At 41.5% G+C, this 20,560-nt stretch overlaps 1 protein-coding gene across 4 annotated transcripts in view; it reads left to right on the top strand.

Moving 5' to 3' along the window:
- The window catches only part of arfip1 (ADP-ribosylation factor interacting protein 1 (arfaptin 1)), a 35,365-nt gene extending 16,324 nt beyond the window's left edge, over window positions 1–19,041 (top strand). For 2 of the 4 annotated variants that reach the window (XM_029750137.1, XM_029750135.1), the window contains 6 exons: window positions 8,140–8,247; window positions 9,079–9,191; window positions 11,575–11,796; window positions 14,506–14,663; window positions 15,016–15,190; window positions 16,569–19,041. In XM_029750137.1, coding sequence (XP_029605997.1) covers window positions 8,140–8,247; window positions 9,079–9,191; window positions 11,575–11,796; window positions 14,506–14,663; window positions 15,016–15,190; window positions 16,569–16,724 — 932 coding nt within the window. In that variant the 3' untranslated portion in view covers window positions 16,725–19,041. The remainder of the gene's footprint in view (window positions 1–8,139; window positions 8,248–9,078; window positions 9,192–11,574; window positions 11,797–14,505; window positions 14,664–15,015; window positions 15,191–16,568) is intronic. The other 2 variants (XM_029750138.1, XM_029750136.1) reach the window with 1 other exon arrangement.
- The last annotated feature ends 1,519 nt before the right edge of the window (window positions 19,042–20,560 follow it).

The following is a 20,560-nucleotide window of genomic DNA, read 5'->3' as shown; positions in this document are numbered from 1 at the left end:
TGGGTAGTCATAATGTAGGCTAATATACCTCAGTGTTAGCAAAAAGTACTTCAATGCATGGTTGAGTGCATAGTGGCATAGAGTAGCCTAGGCTATATCAGATATGTTTCTTGGCCTTTTTTATAAACCCATTTCATGCAGTTCTACTACAATTTCTATGATTGGAGACGTTAGCAGAATCTTTTTTAGTATGACAAAAATGACTTGGTAGCCTACTTCTGCGGACACTGAAAAACATATCAATAAAAACGGCGTCTGATCCATATAATCGGCCTACGACAAGGGAAGACACTAATAGCCTACAATCGAGCCCCACAATGGTGTCCTAATACCCATAAAACCTAGCAGTCAAACAGGGAAATGGCTCCAATCATTTTTCCACCATTCATTTTTCCCATAGGGAATTTTAGAAACACTTACACTTAGGGCTGTGTTTCGTGTAGGCTTACCCTGGTGTAAAGTTTTGATAACCATGTAAATCCGTCTCGGACAAAGTTACTTTTATCAATATATTCGGCTCTATTTGCCTGGTGGCTACTTAAATTGTAATAAGCATCTTTGAATCAGAGTAAGACAACACATCCCTGCAAGTTAACTCTAGCTGGCACCTTTGCTAACAGGTATTGTGACAATTTAAAACTTGCACAAGACAGTTCACAGAATTGTCCATTTTAAAGAAATGTTGACAGTTTATGCATTACTAAATTTAGCTAACATTAGATAGTTAATCCAGAGATTCTTACCTTTGCCTCGATTCGGCAATCTAGTCCCCATGGCATTTGTAGTTCTTTATGATAGCCGCATTAGCAGCTAATTAGCATTTATTTTTTGGTAAGTGAAAAAAGGCTAATATATTGTCACCTTGTATTAGAGAGATTTATACAGTAATCAAAATGTAAGTTGGGTGAATTTTGGCCCATTCCTCCTGACAGAGCTGGTGTAACTGAGTGAGGTTTGTAGGCCTCCTTGCTCGCACACACTTTTTCAGTTCTGCCCACAAATTTTCTATAAGATTGAGGTCAGTGCTTTGTGATGGCCACTCCAATACCTTGACTTTGTTGTCCTTAAGCCATTTTGCCACAACTTTGGAAGTATGCTTGGGGTCATTGCCCATTTGGAAGACCCATTGCGACCAAGCTTTAACTTCCTGACTGATGTCTTGAGATGTTGCTTCAATATATCCACAACATTTTCCTCACGATGCCATCTATTTTGTGAAGTGCACCAGTCCCTCCTGCAGCAAATCGCCCCCCACAATATGATGCTGCCACCCCCGTGCTTGACGGTTTGAATGGTGTTCTTCAGCTTGCAAGCGTCCCCCTTTTTCCTCCAAACATAACGATGGTCATTATGGCCAAACAGTTCTATTTTTGTTTCATCAGACCAGAGGACATTTGTCCAAAAAGTACAATCTTCGTCCCCATGTACAGTTGCAAACCGGAGTCTGGCTTTTTTTATGGCAGTTTTGGAGCAGTGGCTTCTTCTTTGCTGAGTGGCCTTTCAGGTTATGTCGATATAGGACTCGTTTTACTGTGGATATAGATACTTTTGTACCCGTTTCCTCCAGCGTCTGCACAAGGTCCTTTGCTGCTGTTCTGGGAATGATTTGCATTTTTCGCACCAAAGATAGAATCAGATTTGCCAACTGGAGGGTGAGGGAGAGCATTTAATGCGTCTCTGTGTGTGGAGTAAAGGTGTTCTAGAGTTTATTTCTGGTTGCACAGGTGACATGCTGGTAGAAATTAGGTATAACCAATTTAAGTTTGCCTGCATTAAAGCCCCCGGCCACTAGGAGCGCCACTTCTAGATGAGCATTTTCTTGTTTGCTTATGTCCTTATACAGCTCATTGAGTGCGGTCTTAGTGCCAGCATCGGGTTGTGGGGGTAAATAGACGGCTACGAAAAATATAGATAGTGTGGTCTGCAGCTTATCATGAGGTACTCTACTTCAGGCGTGCAATACCTCAAGACTAATATTAGACATCACGCACCAGCTGTTATTGACAAATAGGCACACACCACCACCCCTTGTCTTACCGGACGTAGCTGTTCTGTCCTGTCTGCACGGAAACCTAAACATAAGATATTACAGTTTTTAATGTCCCGTTGGTATGATAGTCTCGAGCGGAGCTCATCCAGTTTATTCTCCAGTGCACGTTGGTCAATAGAACGGATGGTCGAAGCGGGTTACCCACTCGCCGACAAATTCCTTCAAGGCACCTGGATCTGCGCCCCCAGACATTTGCACATTACTGTTTTGAATAAATCATGATGATAAAACACAAAATCTGCTTGTGAACCTGAAACTAACAGTTAACATTTTTCACTGGCAATATGTCGCACTGCCAAGTCACTGTCACAAATTCAACTTTTTTGGACGCACTATCGAACCCTGGTATTGTTGTCTTTGTCAATGAGTTGGAGAGTCTAGTTTTTAATTCATTAGACTTTTTAAATCAAATGTATCCTGTCTATTGTGGATTTTTTTGGTAGTTTGCGTTACAATTGGGTGGTATCCAGATTTTGTAATACACATACCAGTCAAAAGTTTGGACACACCTATTCATTCAAGGGTTTTTCTTTATTTTTACTATTTTCTACATTGTAGAATAAAAGTGAAGACATCAAAACTATGAAATAACACTCATGTTATCATGTACCAAAAAAGTGTTAAACACATCAAAATCTATTTTATATTTGAGATTCTTCAAAGTATCCACCCTTTGCCTTGATGACTACTTTGCACATGCTTGGCATTCTCTCAACCAGCTTCACCTGGAATGCCTTTTCAACAGTCTTGAATGAGTTCCCACACATGCTGAGCACTTGTTGGCTGCTTTTCCTTTACTTTGTGGTCCAACCCTTACACAGCCTGGAGGTGTGTTGGGTCATTGTCCTGTTGAAAAACAAATGATAGTCCCACTAAGCGCAAACCAGATGATGGTGTATCGCTGCAATATGCTGTGGTAGCCATGCTGGTTAAGTGTGCCTTGAATTCTAAATAAATCACTGACAGTGTCAACAGCAAAGCACCCCCACACCATCACACCACCTCCTCCATGCTTCACGGTGGGAACCACACATGTGGAGATAATCCGTTCACCTACTCTGCGTATCACAAAGACACGGCAGTTGGAACCAAAAATCTCAAATTTGGACTCACCAGACCAAAGGACAGATTTCCCCCATGTCTAATGTCCATTGCTCCTGTTTCTTGACCCAAGCAAGTCTCTTCTTCTTATTGGTGTCCTTTAGTAGTGGTTTCTTTGCAGCAATATGATCAAGAAGGCCTGATTTCAAGCAGTCTCCTCTGAACAGTTGATTTTGAGATGTGTCTGTTGAACTCTGAAGCATTTATTTGGGCTGCAATTTCTGAGGCTGGTACTCCAATGAACTTAAACACTGCAGCAGAGATAACTGTGGGTCTTCCTTTCCTGTGGTGGGCCTCATGAGAGGCAGTTTCATCATGGCCCTTGATGGTTTTTGCGACTGCGCTTGAAGAAAAGTTATTGAAAAGTTACGTATTGACTGACCTTGTCCAAATACCTCTTATGGATTGGACACTTTTTTTCAATTTCCACCTAAAATGACATACCCATATCTAACTTCCTGTAGCTCAGGACATTAACCTCTCTGGGATATGTCCCACCTCGACAACAGCCAGTTCAAAACAACAGACATCTCATAATTAAAATTCCTCAAACATACAAGTATTATACACCATTTTAAAGATAAACTTTGTGTTAATCCAGCCACAGTGTCTGATTTCAAAAAGGCTTTACTGCGAAAGCATACCATACGATTATGTTAGTCTAGTCACAAAAAAACAGCCGTTTTCCAGCCAAAGAGAGGAGTCACAAAAAACAGAAATAGAGAGAAAATGAATCACTAACCTTTGATCTTCATCAGATGGCACTCATAGGACTTCATGTGACACAATACATGTATGTTTTGTTCGATAAAGTTCATATTTATATCCAAAAATCTCAGTTTACATTGGCGCGTTATGTTCAGTAATGTTTTGCCTACAAAACATCCATTTGCAGAGAGCCACATCAATTTACAGAAATACTCATCATAAACTTTGATGAAAGATACAAGTGTTATGCATAGGATTATAGATAAACTTCTCCTTAATGCAACCGCTGTGTCAGATTTCAAAAAAGCTTTACAGTGAAAGCACACAATGCGATAATCTGAGTACAGCGCTCAGCCACCAAAACAAGCCATACAGATACCCGCCATGTTGTGGAGTCAACAAAAGTCAGAAATAGTGTTATAAATATTCACTACCTTTCATCTTCATCGGAATGCACTCCCAGGAATTCCCAGTTCCACAATAAATGTTCATTTTGTTCGATAAAGTTCATCTTTATGTCCAAATACCTCCTTTTTGTTCGTGCGTCCAAATGCACAAGGTGCGGGCACTAAGTCCAGACAAAAAGTCAAAAAAGTTCCATTACAGTTTGTAGAACCATGTCAAACGATGTATAGAATCAATCTTTAGGATGTTTTTATCATAAATCTTCAATAATATTCCAACCGGACAATTCCTTTGTCTTTTAGAAATGAAAGGGAACGGAGCTCATGCTCACGGCTGTGCGCGTGAATCAACTAAAAGCTTTCAGCCTGACCACTGGTTCAAACAGCTCTTATTCACTCCCCTTTTACAATAGAAGCCTGAAACAGAAGCCTTAGAAAGTGCAACCTGACCAAATTTACACTGTATATTGGATAGGCAATCACTTGAAAAACTACCAACCTCAGATTTCCCACTTCCTGGTTGGATTTTTCTCAGGTTTTCGCCTGCTATATGAGTTCTGTTTATACTCAGACATCATTCAAACAGTTTTAGAAACTTCAGTGTGTATTCTATCCAAATCTACTAATATGCATATCTTATTTTCTGGGCGTGAGTAGCAGGCAGTTTACTTTGAGCACGCTTTTCATCCGAACGTGAAAATACTGCCCCCCCAGGCTGAAGAGGTTAAGCAAGGATGTGCATATTCTTGATACCATTTGAAAGGAAACACTTTGAAGTTTGTGGAAATGTAGAATATAACACATTAGATCTAGAAAAAGATAATACAAACAAAAAAACATGTTTTAATTGTTGTTGCATCTTTGAAATGCAAGCGAAAGGCCAGACAGTGATTTAGAATTCTAGGTGTAATTTAGATCTTGTCCACAAGATGGCAGCAGTGTGCAAGGTTTCAGACTGATTCAGTGAAGAATTACATCACAACACAATATTTTGCGTTATTCCCGTGTTTAGACCCTCCGCACTCGCCCTACTCATTCAACCCTGGTGTTCAGGTTGCAAAATGCAAGGTACTTTGTTTGTGTCGCCCTGACAAGCTGCCCCTCTGTCCAGCGCCAGAGATATGGATAGATGAGGACGACATTTGAATTTATAAAGGAGGAGTCCAATTGAGTTTTAATTAATTGCCTCTGATCTCTGTTTGTTTTCCTCCTGGCTCCCCTTTCTTTCATTATCACATCCTCGTTACACATGCAAATAAATTAACTCTCTCCCCCTTGGCAACGGACTGGATGTTGCTGTGGACTCTGAGTGTCCGCCGTCCCCTCTCAAGTCATGTAGATATCATTTATCACTCGGAATTAATCAAGACCTATTGGAAAGTTATTAACACAAGCTGTATAGATTTCAGGCTGTCGTGGGAACTGGAAAATACTTACCTTGGCTTGCCCATTCAAGGAAGGGAGGTGAAGTCACTGAACACAGAGACTTGTGACTGTAATTAACGTAACTGAAGTTTCACTTCAATGATACAGTATTTATGCAACAATAATCCACCAGACTGCCCTTTTTTCAGAAGTTGTCCAGGTCCACATAATGTCTTTTATATAAATAATACATTTTGTTTTCTCTTTTCTTTTCAGTGTAAATTATTATGTAACATTCTTACTACCTGTTGTGTGTGTTTTGTATATGTATGGGATACAACCATCCCACCTCTGCAGATTTTGCTGTGAAGAGTCAGAATCATTTGATCACTTGTTTTGGTACTGCCAATTTGTAGCTTGTTTTTGGTCGCAGGCTCAGGAATGGCTGAAGAATTACATTTACTTGGAGCCAACTCTGCAAATAGCACTGCTGGGGGATTTGAAAAGTCATAGTAAATCGATCAATAATATAATAATTTTAACAAAACTTTAATTACAATCTGTAGAAACTATGAGAAAGGTTCAGGACTTTTGTGAAACATCACAGTACAGTTGAAAAATATGGTTAATTGAAACCAAACCTGGATGGATGGGGGGAGCTGAAGGGTGAAACAAAAAAATAACATAAAAAACAAGGTGACTAATATACTGTGTCTGTAAAATGTATGTATAAGCAGGAAGTAGAAGCCCAAGTATTGTTGTCCATTAGGTTACTCCAATTAGAGGAGGGATGATCGGCTTAGGGGGAAAATAATAAAGAAGGAAAATTATACACTACCGTTCAAAAGTTTGGGGTCACTTAGAAATGTCCTTGTTTTTGAAAGAAAAGCAACATTTTTTTTTTGTTCATTTTAAAATAACATCAAATCGGATAAATAGTGTAGACATTGTTTACGTTGTAAATGACTATTGTAGCTGGAAACGGATGATTTTGAATAGAATATCTACATAGGCGTATTGAGGCCCATTATCAGCTACCATCACTCCTGTGTTCCAATGGCACGTTGATCATTTTAAAGGGCTAATTGATTTAGTTTGAGAAACAGACACCTCACAAGTCCTCAACTGGCAGCTTCATTAAATAGTACCAGCAAAACACCAGTCTCAACGTCAACAGTGAAAAGGCGACTATGGGATGTTGGCCTTCTATGCAGAGTTCATTTGTCCAGTGTCTGTGTTCTTTTGCTCATCTTAATCTTTTCTTTTTACATTTACATTTTAGTTATTTAGCAGACGCTCTTATCCAGAGCGACTTACAGTAGTGAATGCATACATTTCATACATTTCCCCCCCTCCCTACCCCCCCATTGGAACACAGGAGTGATGTTTGCTGATAATGGGCCTCTGTACGCCTATGTAGATATTCCATTCACAATCTGCCGTTTCCAGCTACAATCGTCATTTACAACATTAACAATCTTTCTGATCAATTTTATGTTATTTTAATGGACAAAAAATGTGCTTTTTCAAAAACAAGGACATTTCTAAGTGACCCCAAACTTTTGAACAAAAAATACATGGGTAATAATGATAATGAAGTGGGTACACTTTGAAAGTTGTAGTCCTTTCCGACATAGCTAGCATACAGTAGTGTTGGTTGATAGTAGCCAAATACTTAGCATCAGAGGCTTTGCGTGATGTGCTGAAATGCCCAGTCATCACCAGCAAGGCGGCGGTGGGTTGAACCATGTCCCAGGCAACAACTTTGAACTCTGTTTGTGTACCTTCCTGTTTGTGGGTATGTGGTGTTCATAAGGACACATCAACACACTGAGAAGGTTACTGACCTGACCTGGGCCAGTATTCACAAAGCGTCTGATCTAGGAGTGCTGATCTAGGATCTGTCCATATATTTCATTCATTATGATCTAAAAGTCTAAACTTATCTTAGATCAGCACTCCTACTCTGACACTTTATGAATACAGACTCAGACTTGATGTCACTTCTCAACTGGCTAACCCATAAAAGAATCCAAAGGCAAGTCTACAAAGACAGTAAGGCCATAATGATAGAACCCTGTCATTTCACAGCGACATCTGTGCTTTTCATTAAAGGTCGAGCATAGGCTTAAATGGCAAGTACAAAATGGTTATCCCATGGAGGTTTCACTGAGAAGTAACATCAAACCAAAAGCAAGGTGCAGGCACAGTACATTGTGTCCAATGTGGTGTCGGGTAGTCCAATTGCTCTAGGAGTCTTTACTTGGTACAATATGAACCTAGTTGTGCCACTGATCCCATTTTAGTCCAGTGGTACTGTTCTGTGCCTGTCATCTCAAGATTACACCTCTTATTCTGTCTTAGTGGTGGCCCGCCCCATCTATAGTGCCATTTAGACCCAAAGGAACATCCAAGGAGGACCTGTGGGAGATTCCATTTGACAGCTCTAGAGAGGGGGGTGTTGTTGAATTGACTCACTAATCAATCGCCACTGTTGCCTGCTGTTTCCAGTGTCAGCAAGCCAGCCCACGTCTCCCGTGGTACCTGTAGCTCCCAGCTCAGCCGCGGCTAGCCGTCTGGCGCGACCCTTCAGCGATAGTCAGACTGAGATACAGAAAGGTACCCGCAGCAACAGAGACGATATATATATACGGACTTGCTTTCTGCTCCCTCTCTTATTTCTGGTTGGGCTTCTCTCCCTTGCTCCCTCCTTTGGATCAAGGCTCTGTGTCATTCCTTCAAAATCCATCGTCCACGTCCTCCTCCATCGACTTCTACTGACGTTTCTCTTCTGTCTTGGCGTCCTTCCCCTCTCTCTCTTCGTTCAATTTCACCTTTAGCTTTTAGCTGCGAAGGATGCAATTACCTGAAAGCTTGACGGTGGTCTCTGGTTTGTAACAGCTGAGGTTAGGCTACTGGAAACTAATTCTGTCGGATGTCTGCGTTTCTCCCATAGCTGGTTATAGGTGTCCTCATCTTGTTTCAACATTTCACAAACACACACTTGCTACGACCAACCAAACCTTACACAGCTTCACCTGAGTTTTAATCAGCATCCCTGCTTAACTCCTGTATCCTCCTTGCATCACTGGGCTCCCATAGTTCCTTGCAGGTTGTCTCTCCCTCAAACGGAAAAACCTCCCTTCTACTCTAAATGAAACTCCTTGTTGTTGCTTGTTACTAATTTATTTTCCCTGCAGGTAAATGTATATACTTTGTAGTATTTCACCTGTAGATGATAATCGTCAAAGTATCATAGTCAGCATCTAACTTTTACTCAGTGTTTCCATGTTCCAGTCTGACACGACTGGAAATGATATATCAATCCTATGATTGATTCACCATAGTCTCACATCTATATTTTATATTCTCTAACACTTTATCTTACCAGAGCCCCAAGCTAACAGATACAGCCTCTCGACCATTCATGACAGTCGCCTTTCTCTTCAGGCACTATGCAAGGGCAGCCACAGAGCGGGCCGGTGGTTCTGGCAGACGACCTGAAGAACCCGGCCATGGAAAAACTGGACCTAGTGAGGAAGTGGAGCATCAACACGTACAAAGTAAAATTTGCCACCAGCACTTACTGCCCCTCTTTCTTCTTTAACTCCCCCTCACTCACACATTCTCAACCTTGCTTTTTCAGACCTCTATCTCCTTAGTACCTCAATCCGGTTCCCACTTAGCAGGTAGACTACCCCTTTTTTCCTGGCATCGCAACACACACAGCTTTTCATAGCCTGAGTTGGATTGGTGAGCTACCTATGATCTCATCTGTCCATAATTCCCCAGTGTGCTGGGAAGCTTTACTTATGGCTCCCCTGCTTTATTGTACAGTTGTGGCCAAAAGTTTTGAGAATGACACAAATATACATTTTCACACAGTTTGCTGCTTCAGTGTCTTTAGATTTTTTTGTCAGATGTTACTATGGAATACTGAAGTATAGTTACAAGCATTTCATAAGTGTCAAAGGCTTTTATTGACAATTACATAAAGTTGATGCAAAGAGTCAATATTTGCAGTGTTCACCCTTCCTTTTTTTTCAAGACCTCTGCAATCCGCCCTGGCATGCTGTCAATTAACTTCTGGGCCACATCCTGACTGATGGCAGCCCATTCTTGCATAATCAATGCTTGGAGTTTGTCAGAATTTGTGGGTTTTTGTTTGTCCACCTGCCTCTTGAGGATTGACCACAAGTTCTCAATGGGATTAAGGTCTGGGGAGTTTCCTGGCCATGGACCCAAAATATCGATGTTTTGTTCCCCGAGCCACTTAGTTATCACTTTTGCCTTATGGCAAGGTGCTCCATCATGCTGGAAAAAGCATTGTTTGTCACCAAACTGTTCCTGGATAGTTGGGAGAAGTTGCTATCAGAGGATGTATTGGTACCATTCTTTATTCATGGTTGTGTTCTTAGGCAAAATTGTGAGTGAGCCCACTCCCTTAGCTGAGAAGCAATCCCACACATGAATGGTCTCAGGATGCTTTAATGTTGGCATGACACTAGACTGATGGTAGTGCTCACCTTGTCTTCTCCGGACAAGCTTTTTCCAGATGCCCCAAACAATCGGAGAGGGGATTCATCAGAGAAAATGACTTTACCCCAGTCCTCAGCAGTCCAATCCCTGTACCTTTTGCAGAATATCAGTCTGTCCCTGATGTTTTTCCTGGAGAGAAGTGGCTTCTTTGATGCCCTTCTTGACACCAGGCCATCCTCCAAAAGTCTTCGCCTCACTGTGCATGCAGATGCACTCACACCTGCCTGCTGCCATCCCTGAGCATGCTCTGTACTGGTGGTGCCCCGATCCTGCAACTGAATCAACTTTAGGAGACGGAGACGGTCCTGGCGCTTGCTGGACTTTCTTGGGCGCCCTGAAGCCTTCTTTACAACAATTGAACCGCTCTCCTTGAAGTTCTTGATGATCCGATAAATGGTTAATTTAGGTGCAATCTTACTGGCAGCAATATCCTTGCCTGTGAAGCCCTTTTTTGTGCAAAGCAATGATGACGGCACGTGTTTCCTTGCAGGTAACCGTTGTTCACAGAGGAAGAACAATGATTCCAAGCACCACCCTCCTTTTGAAGCTTCCAGTCTGTTATTCGAACTCAATCAGCATGACAGAGTGATCTCCAGCCTTGTCCTCGTCAACACTCACACCTGTGTTAATGAGAGAATCACTGACATGATATCAGCTGGTCCTTTTGTGGCAGGGCTGAAATGCAGTGGAAATGTTCTTGGGGGATTCAGTTCATTTGCATGGCAAGGAGGGACTTTTCAATTAATTGCAATTCATGTGATCACTCTTCATAACATTCTGGAGTGTATGCAAATTGCCTTCATACAAACTGAGGCAGCAGACTTTGTGAACATTTATATTTGTGTCATTCTCAAAACGTTTGGCCACGACTGTACATTCACAAAAGAACGAGACAAAAGGGTTGCTGTAGAACATCTGATTTAGCCAAACTGTTTCTCAGTGATAATACACGACACTACATACTTTTAATATCCATTAAAGATATTGCTTTGAATGTGATCACAGCTTTAGATGAACTTTAAATAAAATCTCTCTGTTCCCAGATCCAACGTACAGGCTTTAGCTTGGAGGGCTAACATGGTATTGAGACATGTTGATGACCTGGGGTTGGTTACACTAGGATCCTAACTATGTATCTGATGTTGGGTTCTCAACCCAACATCAGATTCACTAGAATGCTTACGATGTTGGCGCTATCTCATTTGAAACCATGGTCAGCTACTCTCGGATGCTAACTATGCTAACACTAAGTCGTTTGAAACCCCAGGTCACTTACACTGGGATAATATATGTTAACGCTAACTTGTTTGAAACGCAAGGTCTGTTATTCTCGAATGCTAACAATGCTAAATCGTTCCATTTCTTTGGTCAGTTACACTAGGAATGCTAACACTTCTCTCCCCGCAGTGCACCAGGCAGATCTTGTCAGAGAAGCTGGGCCGCGGCTCACGGACGGTGGACCTGGAGCTGGAGGGGCAGATCGAAGTGCTGCGCGACAACAAGCGCAAGTACGAGCACGTGGTCCAGCTGACCCAGACTCTGGCCAACCAGCTCACCCAGATGATGCAGACTCAGCGGCAGCTTGGCGACGCCTTCGCTGACCTCGGCCTCAAGTCGCCAGAGCTCCATGTGAGTCAGTCACTCTTTTTTAACTTTGACCTAAACGAGCAACCTGAAGCTGGAGTAGGTTGAAGAAGTTGAAAACGAACCACTGATACAAGATCAGTTTTTTTTTTATTCATGCCTGTAATGTTAATGTTAGGATTGGGAGTAAAGTAAACTCATCCTCGATCTGTGGTATGGGACATACCTTTTAAGGATGGCCATTTCTGGCTCTGGTTTGTTATCAGTACTCTGAAATATTCATAACCACTGATAGCTAGGTGAAAGGACTGGGTAGGTTAACACTCTTCTGCTTTCACCTGTCTGATCAGTCAGTGATTTTTCTCCCTTTTTTACTTGAGCTGCTTCAGGTTGCCTCAGTGCGGATGATGCTGAGTGGGTTCACGTGTGTCAAATTCTCCAACGCCCTAAAAGCCTTTGATAAATTGGTTTCATTTTTCTCTATATAAAGTGGATTTAAAAGACAGACGGCTTAATGCAAAGCCGGACCTATTTTATGTGACTTAGCTGTTTCATACATGACGCATAATTTATTATTTGTAGTAAATGCATTATTGATGTACCCTGAAATAATAAACAAATGTCCCTCGCACTGACTCTCTTGCACTGGCTCTATGCAAACTCACACATACTACACTGGCTCTCCAACACACACACACACACACACACACACACACACACACAAAACACGCCTACATGCATATTGATGTTAAACACACTCACACACAGACACACTTTCACGATCTTCACATACACTGCTGCCACTCTGTTTCCTGACAAGGGGTTGGAACAAATGATTTCCCAATCGTTTCATTCTGAACAGAACTGTAATTTTTTTCCCCCCACTGTTCCAACCAGCAAAATGAAGGTCTGAACCGGTTCTAGACCTTATTTTTATTATTTTTTTTTAACATTTAGCTCTAAATTAAATTCACCAATGGATAGAGCAGCTTGCTATGGAGTAAGCAAGATATGTACATGCATTGGACAGACAAATGTAGGGTGCGGCAGAAATTTTCCGGGTGAGGAGAGCGCTGGGCATGACGGCATGGGCATGTTGTTATGACATGCATGATCTGAATTAGGCACACAGAATTATATCTATGAAGGAGCGGCTTCGATGAAGACACTTTTTTGAATGTCTTTGAACTTTGGAGTTGGCTTAACTAACATTGGACCAGGGACAGCCCTTGATCATGACTCTTAGTTCCATTACATTACACATAATGAGGCCTATAGTTTTAAGAGCTAGACCAGAGCTAGCTAGTATGTGTAGAGTGGCACCAGAATTAAAATAGACTTTTGTAGTTAATAAATCCAATGTGAAACGTGATATCGATAGTATCCTTAACCAGAATTAAACAAGTTCATCCATTGTTCTCTAATTTAAAAAATCCCTCTTGCTAATTTTTAAATCACGCTTGTAACGTCAGCAGCTACTGACTGCATGCTTCGGAGGGAGGGGAAGGTAGCCTACATACGCACTGGCAAAGATTTTCAGCTGGTGGGCAGCGAGACACTGGAAGTTTGAGTGACAGTGAGGGCTTTGTATAGGCGCTTTGAGTTTTTGTTGTGGGACTGGAACAAAATGCATGGAACATAAAATAATGTTATTAACCGGTTCCTATGCTTTTAAAATAACGTCTCTGTTCCTCTCAAAAAATGTATTTTCCGGTTTTGTTATGTTCGCTGAACCGGTTCCAACCCCTGATCCTGATTGCCTAGTCCCTTTTTATCCTACCTACATGTACATATTACCTCAACTACCTCGCACCCCTGCAAATTGACTCGGTACCGGTACTCCTTGTATATAGCCTCGTTATTTTGTGTTACTATTTCCTTATTTTTTTTGTGCACATTTTTCTTTTTAACTCTATGGTTGGGAAAGGGCTCATTAGTAAGCATTTCACGGTGAAGTCTACACCTGTTTTTTATTCTGCGCATTTATTTGACATGCATGTTTTTAAGTATTTGCTTATGCGTAAATGATAGCTAGTATTTATAGCCACCTAAAACCCATGTCAGATCTAAAGACAATTATGAACAGTAAACTGGGTGGGACCCGTACTTCATGTTCTTTCTTTATTGTAATGGGATTTATGCACATCCCCACCTGCTGCTTAATGAAAGGGTTGTGTGTGTACATGTTTGTGTTTCAGTGTTCTGTTTATAAGATGGTAGCACTGCCATGTTTCATGTTAGATTTTTTTTTTAACAGCCTTCTGTTGTATTATGAATAAGCCCATCCAAAATTGTTTATTTGCTGTGACATTTAGGCCTAGACGTTTATGGTTTGTTAAGACTTCCATTTTGTATAAAAGGTTTAAATAAACATGTATCTAGATTTATGAAAGCACAACTCATGGTTGGAAGTTAAATGTGACTGTCTGAATTGTCATTGGATTACCATGGATTCAAGTGGTTATGTCAAAATGATCTATGAGCTCTCAATTGGAAACCCTTTAAGGGAATTCTATAATGATTCAATATATGTAATTAAGTCCTCACTCTAAAAGCAATTTTCCCATGACATTGATGGGTCACTCAATATCCATTAATCTCTTTAGGAAATAAAGACCTTTTGCCTCATATTTTAGGGAAGTAGTATTTTGATCATATTCAACGATACTGTGCTTGCTCAGATAATACAATTGTTCTATGGTAGTTATCTTATTGAATTGTCAAAAACAATTGTGATGCAACCTTGTCTTTCAGGAGGAGTTTGGCTACAATGCTGACACTCAAAAACTTTTGTCCAAAAATGGGGAGACCCTACTGGGAGCTATCAACTTCTTCATTGCCAGTGTGAACACACTGGTGGACAAAACAATTGAGGACACTATGATTAACATCAAACAGTATGAAACTGCCAGGTAATGAGAATATCAGTTTAAATTGGTTCACTGTTACTTGTTGACTGACTTGCATCCTCTTATTGAACATTTTGAGGGCATATGTTATTCCTAGTCATTTTCTGAAATGGACTCAGTTTAGGAAATTGCCATGGCCAATTATGTGTTTTGTAGGATTTTGTTTGACTCTTGGTCGTGTTAGTACCCCTTGCTCGGTCCCAGATCTGTTTGTGCTGTATAACCAACTCCTCTGGTCGTTGTCTGGCAAGACGATGACCGTTGGAGTTGTCAGACAGCTATAGTACCCGAAAAATGTAAGTGAAAAAAAATAGTATGTAGTTGACCTCCGTCTGCTTTTTGACACCCCCTGTAGGGTTGAGTTCGACGCGTACCGCACAGACCTGGAGGAATTGAACCTGGGGCCGCGGGATGCCACCACTCTGCCCAAGATAGAATACTCCCAGCAGCAGTTCCAGATCCACCGCGAGAAGTACGAGAAGATGCGCAACGACGTCTCCATCAAGCTCAAATTCCTGGAAGAGAACAAGGTACTTCAGAAGCTAGTTTTAGGCGACTCCTGATATGGCAGCTAAGTATTTTTTCAGCATCAAGGGCTAGTACAGAATACATGTGACCAGATTTTGCATCTTTACTAGGATGTAATTGTCTTGGAACCTTTGCTATCAACTTGGGATTAACATGGGTAACCAGCATCCCGTGACTGTCCCTGGAACACTTCACATTTCCCGAAATAATAACCTGGGAAATTACAAAATTTTCCCCCAATATCGCACTAATGCAATTCCGAAAATACACAACATGCGCAGCGGCAGATTAGCCAAAAATAAAATAGCACATTATCCAAACAGGTTGTCGCATGGAAGCCTTCTTTAGCCTAGCGTATTTACTATACACAAAGTATCCATAAATTCAAAGCACACGTCTCATTGACACTGCCGGACTGCACATGCGACCTGAATGCAGTTAAACACTACACCAGGGGTGGGCAATTCCAGTCCTCGAGGGCCTGATTGGTGTCACAGTTTTGCCCCAGCTAATACACCTGACTCCAATAATCACCTAATCATAATCTTCAGTTTAGAATGCAATTTGATTAATCAGCTGTGTTTGCAAGGGATGGAGAAAAGGTGTGACACCAATCAGGCCCCAGAGGACTGGAGTTGCCCACCCCTGCCCTACACTATAGCCTATAAAATGTGTGCTTCTTTGAGCTGTCATTGTGACTCTTCAGACAGTCACAAATTGTATAGGGCTATACCCAATTCACTGTTCAGGAGTCTTATGGCTTGGGGGTAGAAGCTGTTGAGAAGCCTTTTGGACCTAGACTTGGCGCTCCGGTACCGCTTGCCATGGTAGCAGAGAGAACAGTCTATTACTAGTGTGGCTGGAGTCTTTGACAATTTTTAGTGCCTTCCTCTGACACCGTCTGGTATGGAGGTCCTGGATGGCAGGAAGCTTGGCCCCCGTGATGTACTGGGCCGTACGTACTACCCTCTGTAGTGCCTTGCGGTCGGAGGCCGAGCTGTTGCCATACCAGGCAGTGATGCAACCAGTCAGGATGCTCTTGATGGTGTAGCTGTAGAACTTTTTGAGGATCTGAGTACCCATGCCAAATCTTGTCAGTCTCCTGAGGGGGAATAGGTTTTGACATGCCCTCTTCACGACTGTCTTGGTGTGCTTGTATATGGACTTGGTCTTCTACCCAAATAGGGCTATCTTCTGTATACTAAAATGCTCTGAAACCAGGTTGGCCAAATCTAAAACTGACCAGTGATATTTGCTAAATAAAAAAAAGACTGGTCCATTACACAGTTCTTCAAAAGGCATTAAATGCAAGTATTTGTTTGTTTGATTCTGGTGTGAGTACTTATCTCTTTCTGTTCTTTCTCCTCCTTCCTCTCCCAGGTGAAAGTGTTGCACAACCAGCTGATCCTCTTCCACAATGCCATCGCGGCATACTATGCAGGAAACCAGCAGCAGCTGGATCAGACGCTCAAGCAGTTCAACATCAAGTTGAAAATGCCCGGCGGGGATACGCCATCTTGGCTGGAGGAGCACTAATCAACCGATCCACCCCTCCCAAAAAATCTAGTGGTTTGGTCTGGAGATGAACCAGGAAACGCTCTCCCCTCCCTGTCTGCCTCTGTTCCTCCCACTTTTCTTCAGGATTGTAAAAGTTGTTAGGCAAAGCAACACTAAGACAAATAAATAATAAAAAAACAAAGAAATATTTATCAATCTCTTGGTTGAAGAACTGTACGTTCTGTTTTCTACTATGCTCTTGTTCTTCCTGTACAAGGAAATCCATTGACCGTTCTAATCGTGAAGTGGCCATCTCTCTTTTTCTCTCGTTCGCTTCTTTTTTTACATGGAACTGCTGCAGTTCTTTTCGAATCATGGGAAATTCACTTTTTGGGGTTGATTTGACAAATCTAGTGAGAAGCACAGAGATGCTAAATACATTTTGGAAAGTGTAAACGGACTTTTTACTCCAGCTTATGAATGTTGTATCTCGACACTGCAGAGATGTTTTGGGACAAAATGGCTGTCGTCTTCTTGGCTCTGCAGCCAGTTGGTTAACTTGTCTCCACTTTTTGTAAGTCTGGCCACCTATTGATGAAGTAACACTAATGATAGGCATCATTAAATGTACATGATGCATCATAAGCTTGATGTGACACCTGTTATACCCAGTGTATGACTGCAGGAAATGGATTACCACCTTCTTGGAATTGAATACAGTAGATTAGATGGTTGGTTTTCACTGTTTGAGTCATTGCATTGTACTGTAATGAATAACCATTTTATAACAAGCGTCAATGTCATGTTTAAGGTGCTATTATTTTGCAATAATGATGTTCATTAGTGTTAACCATTTGTGTTTGTCTTTGACTTTAATCATGGGTATGTGATGGACAATATTAATTATTGAATTGAACATTTTGTAATTCCAGAGAAATTGAAGGACCAGCCTTACCACGTGAACTTGATGTGCCTTGTTTTATGTCTCTACAAATCTCTCGCTCTGTCTGATGTTTCAACTAAACACAGACCCCTCACACTGCCAGCTTCAGGACCACATAGTGGCAGATGGATAGATAAAGAATGGACCAAACATACCTACATCACATACACTCCATACCAACATAAACCACTCAATTATCCTATTTCACGATTACCTCGCCGTGTGAATAGAATCCTTTTTGCTGCATTTAAGAGGGGTAAATACGAGTTAACAGCGATTTAGCTGCTAATTACAGATATTTATCTGCTTTAAAACTAACCTATATGCTAAACGTGAACGTAAATGTTTGCATTTTAGAATCAGAGCAACAAATGTTCAGTCTTGGCATTGGATAATGACAATCTATGCTAGTTAATGGCACAAAAAGCATGTTGATTCCCTTGACTTTCCAATTGCAGTCAATTTTTAAAACGATATCTTCCTCTCAAATATATATAATACTGCACATTTATGTACTATGAGACAAAAAAAACACTTGTAAGAACTGTGTATATGAGATTAAACCTAAATGAAAGTGGACTTGAAAAACTTTTGTACATAGGAAAGACCAGCATCCTCTGCCTGAGCTTATTTTCTGAATACTATGGTTATTTCCTTCGAAAGGACCACAGGTATTCTAGCCAGCTGTCTTGTCCCGCGGGCAAAATATGGCAATGGGATGTCATAATGACGTTATATTCTGGTTGTTGAAATGTTAGCCAGATGACAACTATGTGAAGACATATTTTTCATGACGCCATATTTTGGTAAAATGACATCTAAACACCCTCCTTTTAGAACCTGACCATAATGTTCACAAAATAATGATGTCATTGCAACCACTTTTGCCCACGGGTTCCTCTGTCTTCTATTTGTACCTACAGTACCATTCCTGCTGTCCAACAGCGTGTGTGTATTGTACATCAATCTGTTGTTCAATGAAATTATGTAAGCATAGATAATGATATATATTTGTAATTTCCTCTATTTTACCTTAGATATTTTATAGGGTATATGAATGAAGCGATGGGGCATTTTTCTCATGCTGATTAACAGATGTTGAGTTCAAAAACAGGTTTCTGAATGTTGTGTAACGTCTTTTGGGGGAAAATAAAATGTTTTCTTCATGAATGGCTCATTTGGTGTTTTGGTGTGTTTCCAATAATTGAGTGAAGGCGTTTAATATTTTCACAATATCTTTGCATTTGCTGCTTTTGTTGTATGATTTGTGTGTGTACATTTGGATGATTTAGCCTCATTTTGTGCTGCCACTAGGGCCTGGTATGAGAAGGCTTAGCTACAGTATATAAAGTGTTTGTGGAACTGATTTGTCAGTGCTTAATAAATTGTTGTTGCTCTGCAATTTGTCAACAATTCAACTTTGCTCGCTCCTGGTCAGTTTTCAACTATTTCATTCCTCAGATTCTATTGTTTGTAATTTTTCTGATTGTACAATTTCAGAATGTCAAAGCCTATCAGTTTTAACAGTCCATTTGTGGTCATCAGACATTAACAGTGTAAGTGCTCACTCACGGGATATATTATTCATAAGCATAGTCTATGGTATATGTTATTTATGTTTGCCTGGATCACTGTTACTGTAATATAGAATGATTTGTGTACATGTTTGGCATGTGAAACACCTGCATAGTCATAAGTGTGCCTCGAGGTGTGACACAAACATGTAAGTGTATCCTAGCTCGTCCCAGGCCTAAACACACTAATAACAACAGTAACCATAAAATCTAGGCAGCATAAAACAAACCTTGACACCAACAAATCTGTCACCACCCTTTCCCTCTGTCACCCCAGACCACACTCACGGCCCTCACTTGAGCGAGTGGTGAATTCTGGAAGGGCTCTATTGTTTATGTGCCCCACTCCTCCCACCACCCTTGGGAAGTAAAAGAAGCTTGTAGAAACCGATTGGATTAGCCATTTACACAACAGCCACCGTCCTCAGAGCATACGCAGACCAGCTGGCTGGTGTGTTTACGGACATGTTCAATTGCTCCCTATCCCAGTCTGCTGTCAACACATGCTTCAAGATGGCCACCATTGTTCCTGTACCCAAGAAGGCAAAAATAACTGAACTAAATAACTATCGCCCCTGTAGCACTCATTTCTGTCATGTAGTCATGAAGTGAAGTGAGAGACTAGTCAAGGATCATATCACCACCTTACCTTCCACCCTTACCTAGACCCACTTCAGTTTGCATACCACCCCAACAGGCCCACAGACAATGTCATCGCCATCATGAATGGCTAATTTGCCCTATCCCATCTGGACAAGAGGAATACCTATGTAAGAATGCTGTTCATTGACTACAGCTCAGCATTCAACACCATAGTACCCTCCAAGCTCATCATTAAGCTCCGCCCTGTGCAATTGGGTCCTGGACGGGCCGCCCCCAGGTGGTGAAGGTAGGAAACAACATCTCCACTTCGCTGATCCTCAACACTGGGGCCCACAAGGGTGCATGCTCAGCCCCCTCCTGTACTCCCTGTTCACCCATGACTACGTGGCCATGCACGCCTCCACCTCAATCATCAAGTTTGCAGACGACACAACAGTAGTGGGCTTGATTACCGACGACGACGAGACAGCCTACAAGGAAGAGGTAAGGGCACTCGGAGTGTGGTGTCAGGAAAACAACCTCTCACTCAACGTCAACAAAACAAAGGAGATGATCGTGGACTTCAGGAAAGGGAGCACCCCCCTATCCACATCGATGGGAGAGTAGTGGAGAAGGTGGAAAGTTTTAAGTTCCTCGGCATACACATCACGGTCAAACTGAAATGGTCCACCCACACAGACAGTGTGGTGAAGAAGGCGCAACAACGCCTCTTCAACCTCAGGAGGCTGAAGAAATTTGGTTGTGACCTAAAACAC

This window comes from Salmo trutta, chromosome 4 (assembly GCF_901001165.1).
Source record: "Salmo trutta chromosome 4, fSalTru1.1, whole genome shotgun sequence".
NCBI classification, from domain to species: Eukaryota; Metazoa; Chordata; class Actinopteri; order Salmoniformes; family Salmonidae; genus Salmo; species Salmo trutta.
The sequence above is the reverse complement of the archived record's forward strand: the minus strand, read 5'-3'. Positions and strand labels throughout refer to the sequence as shown.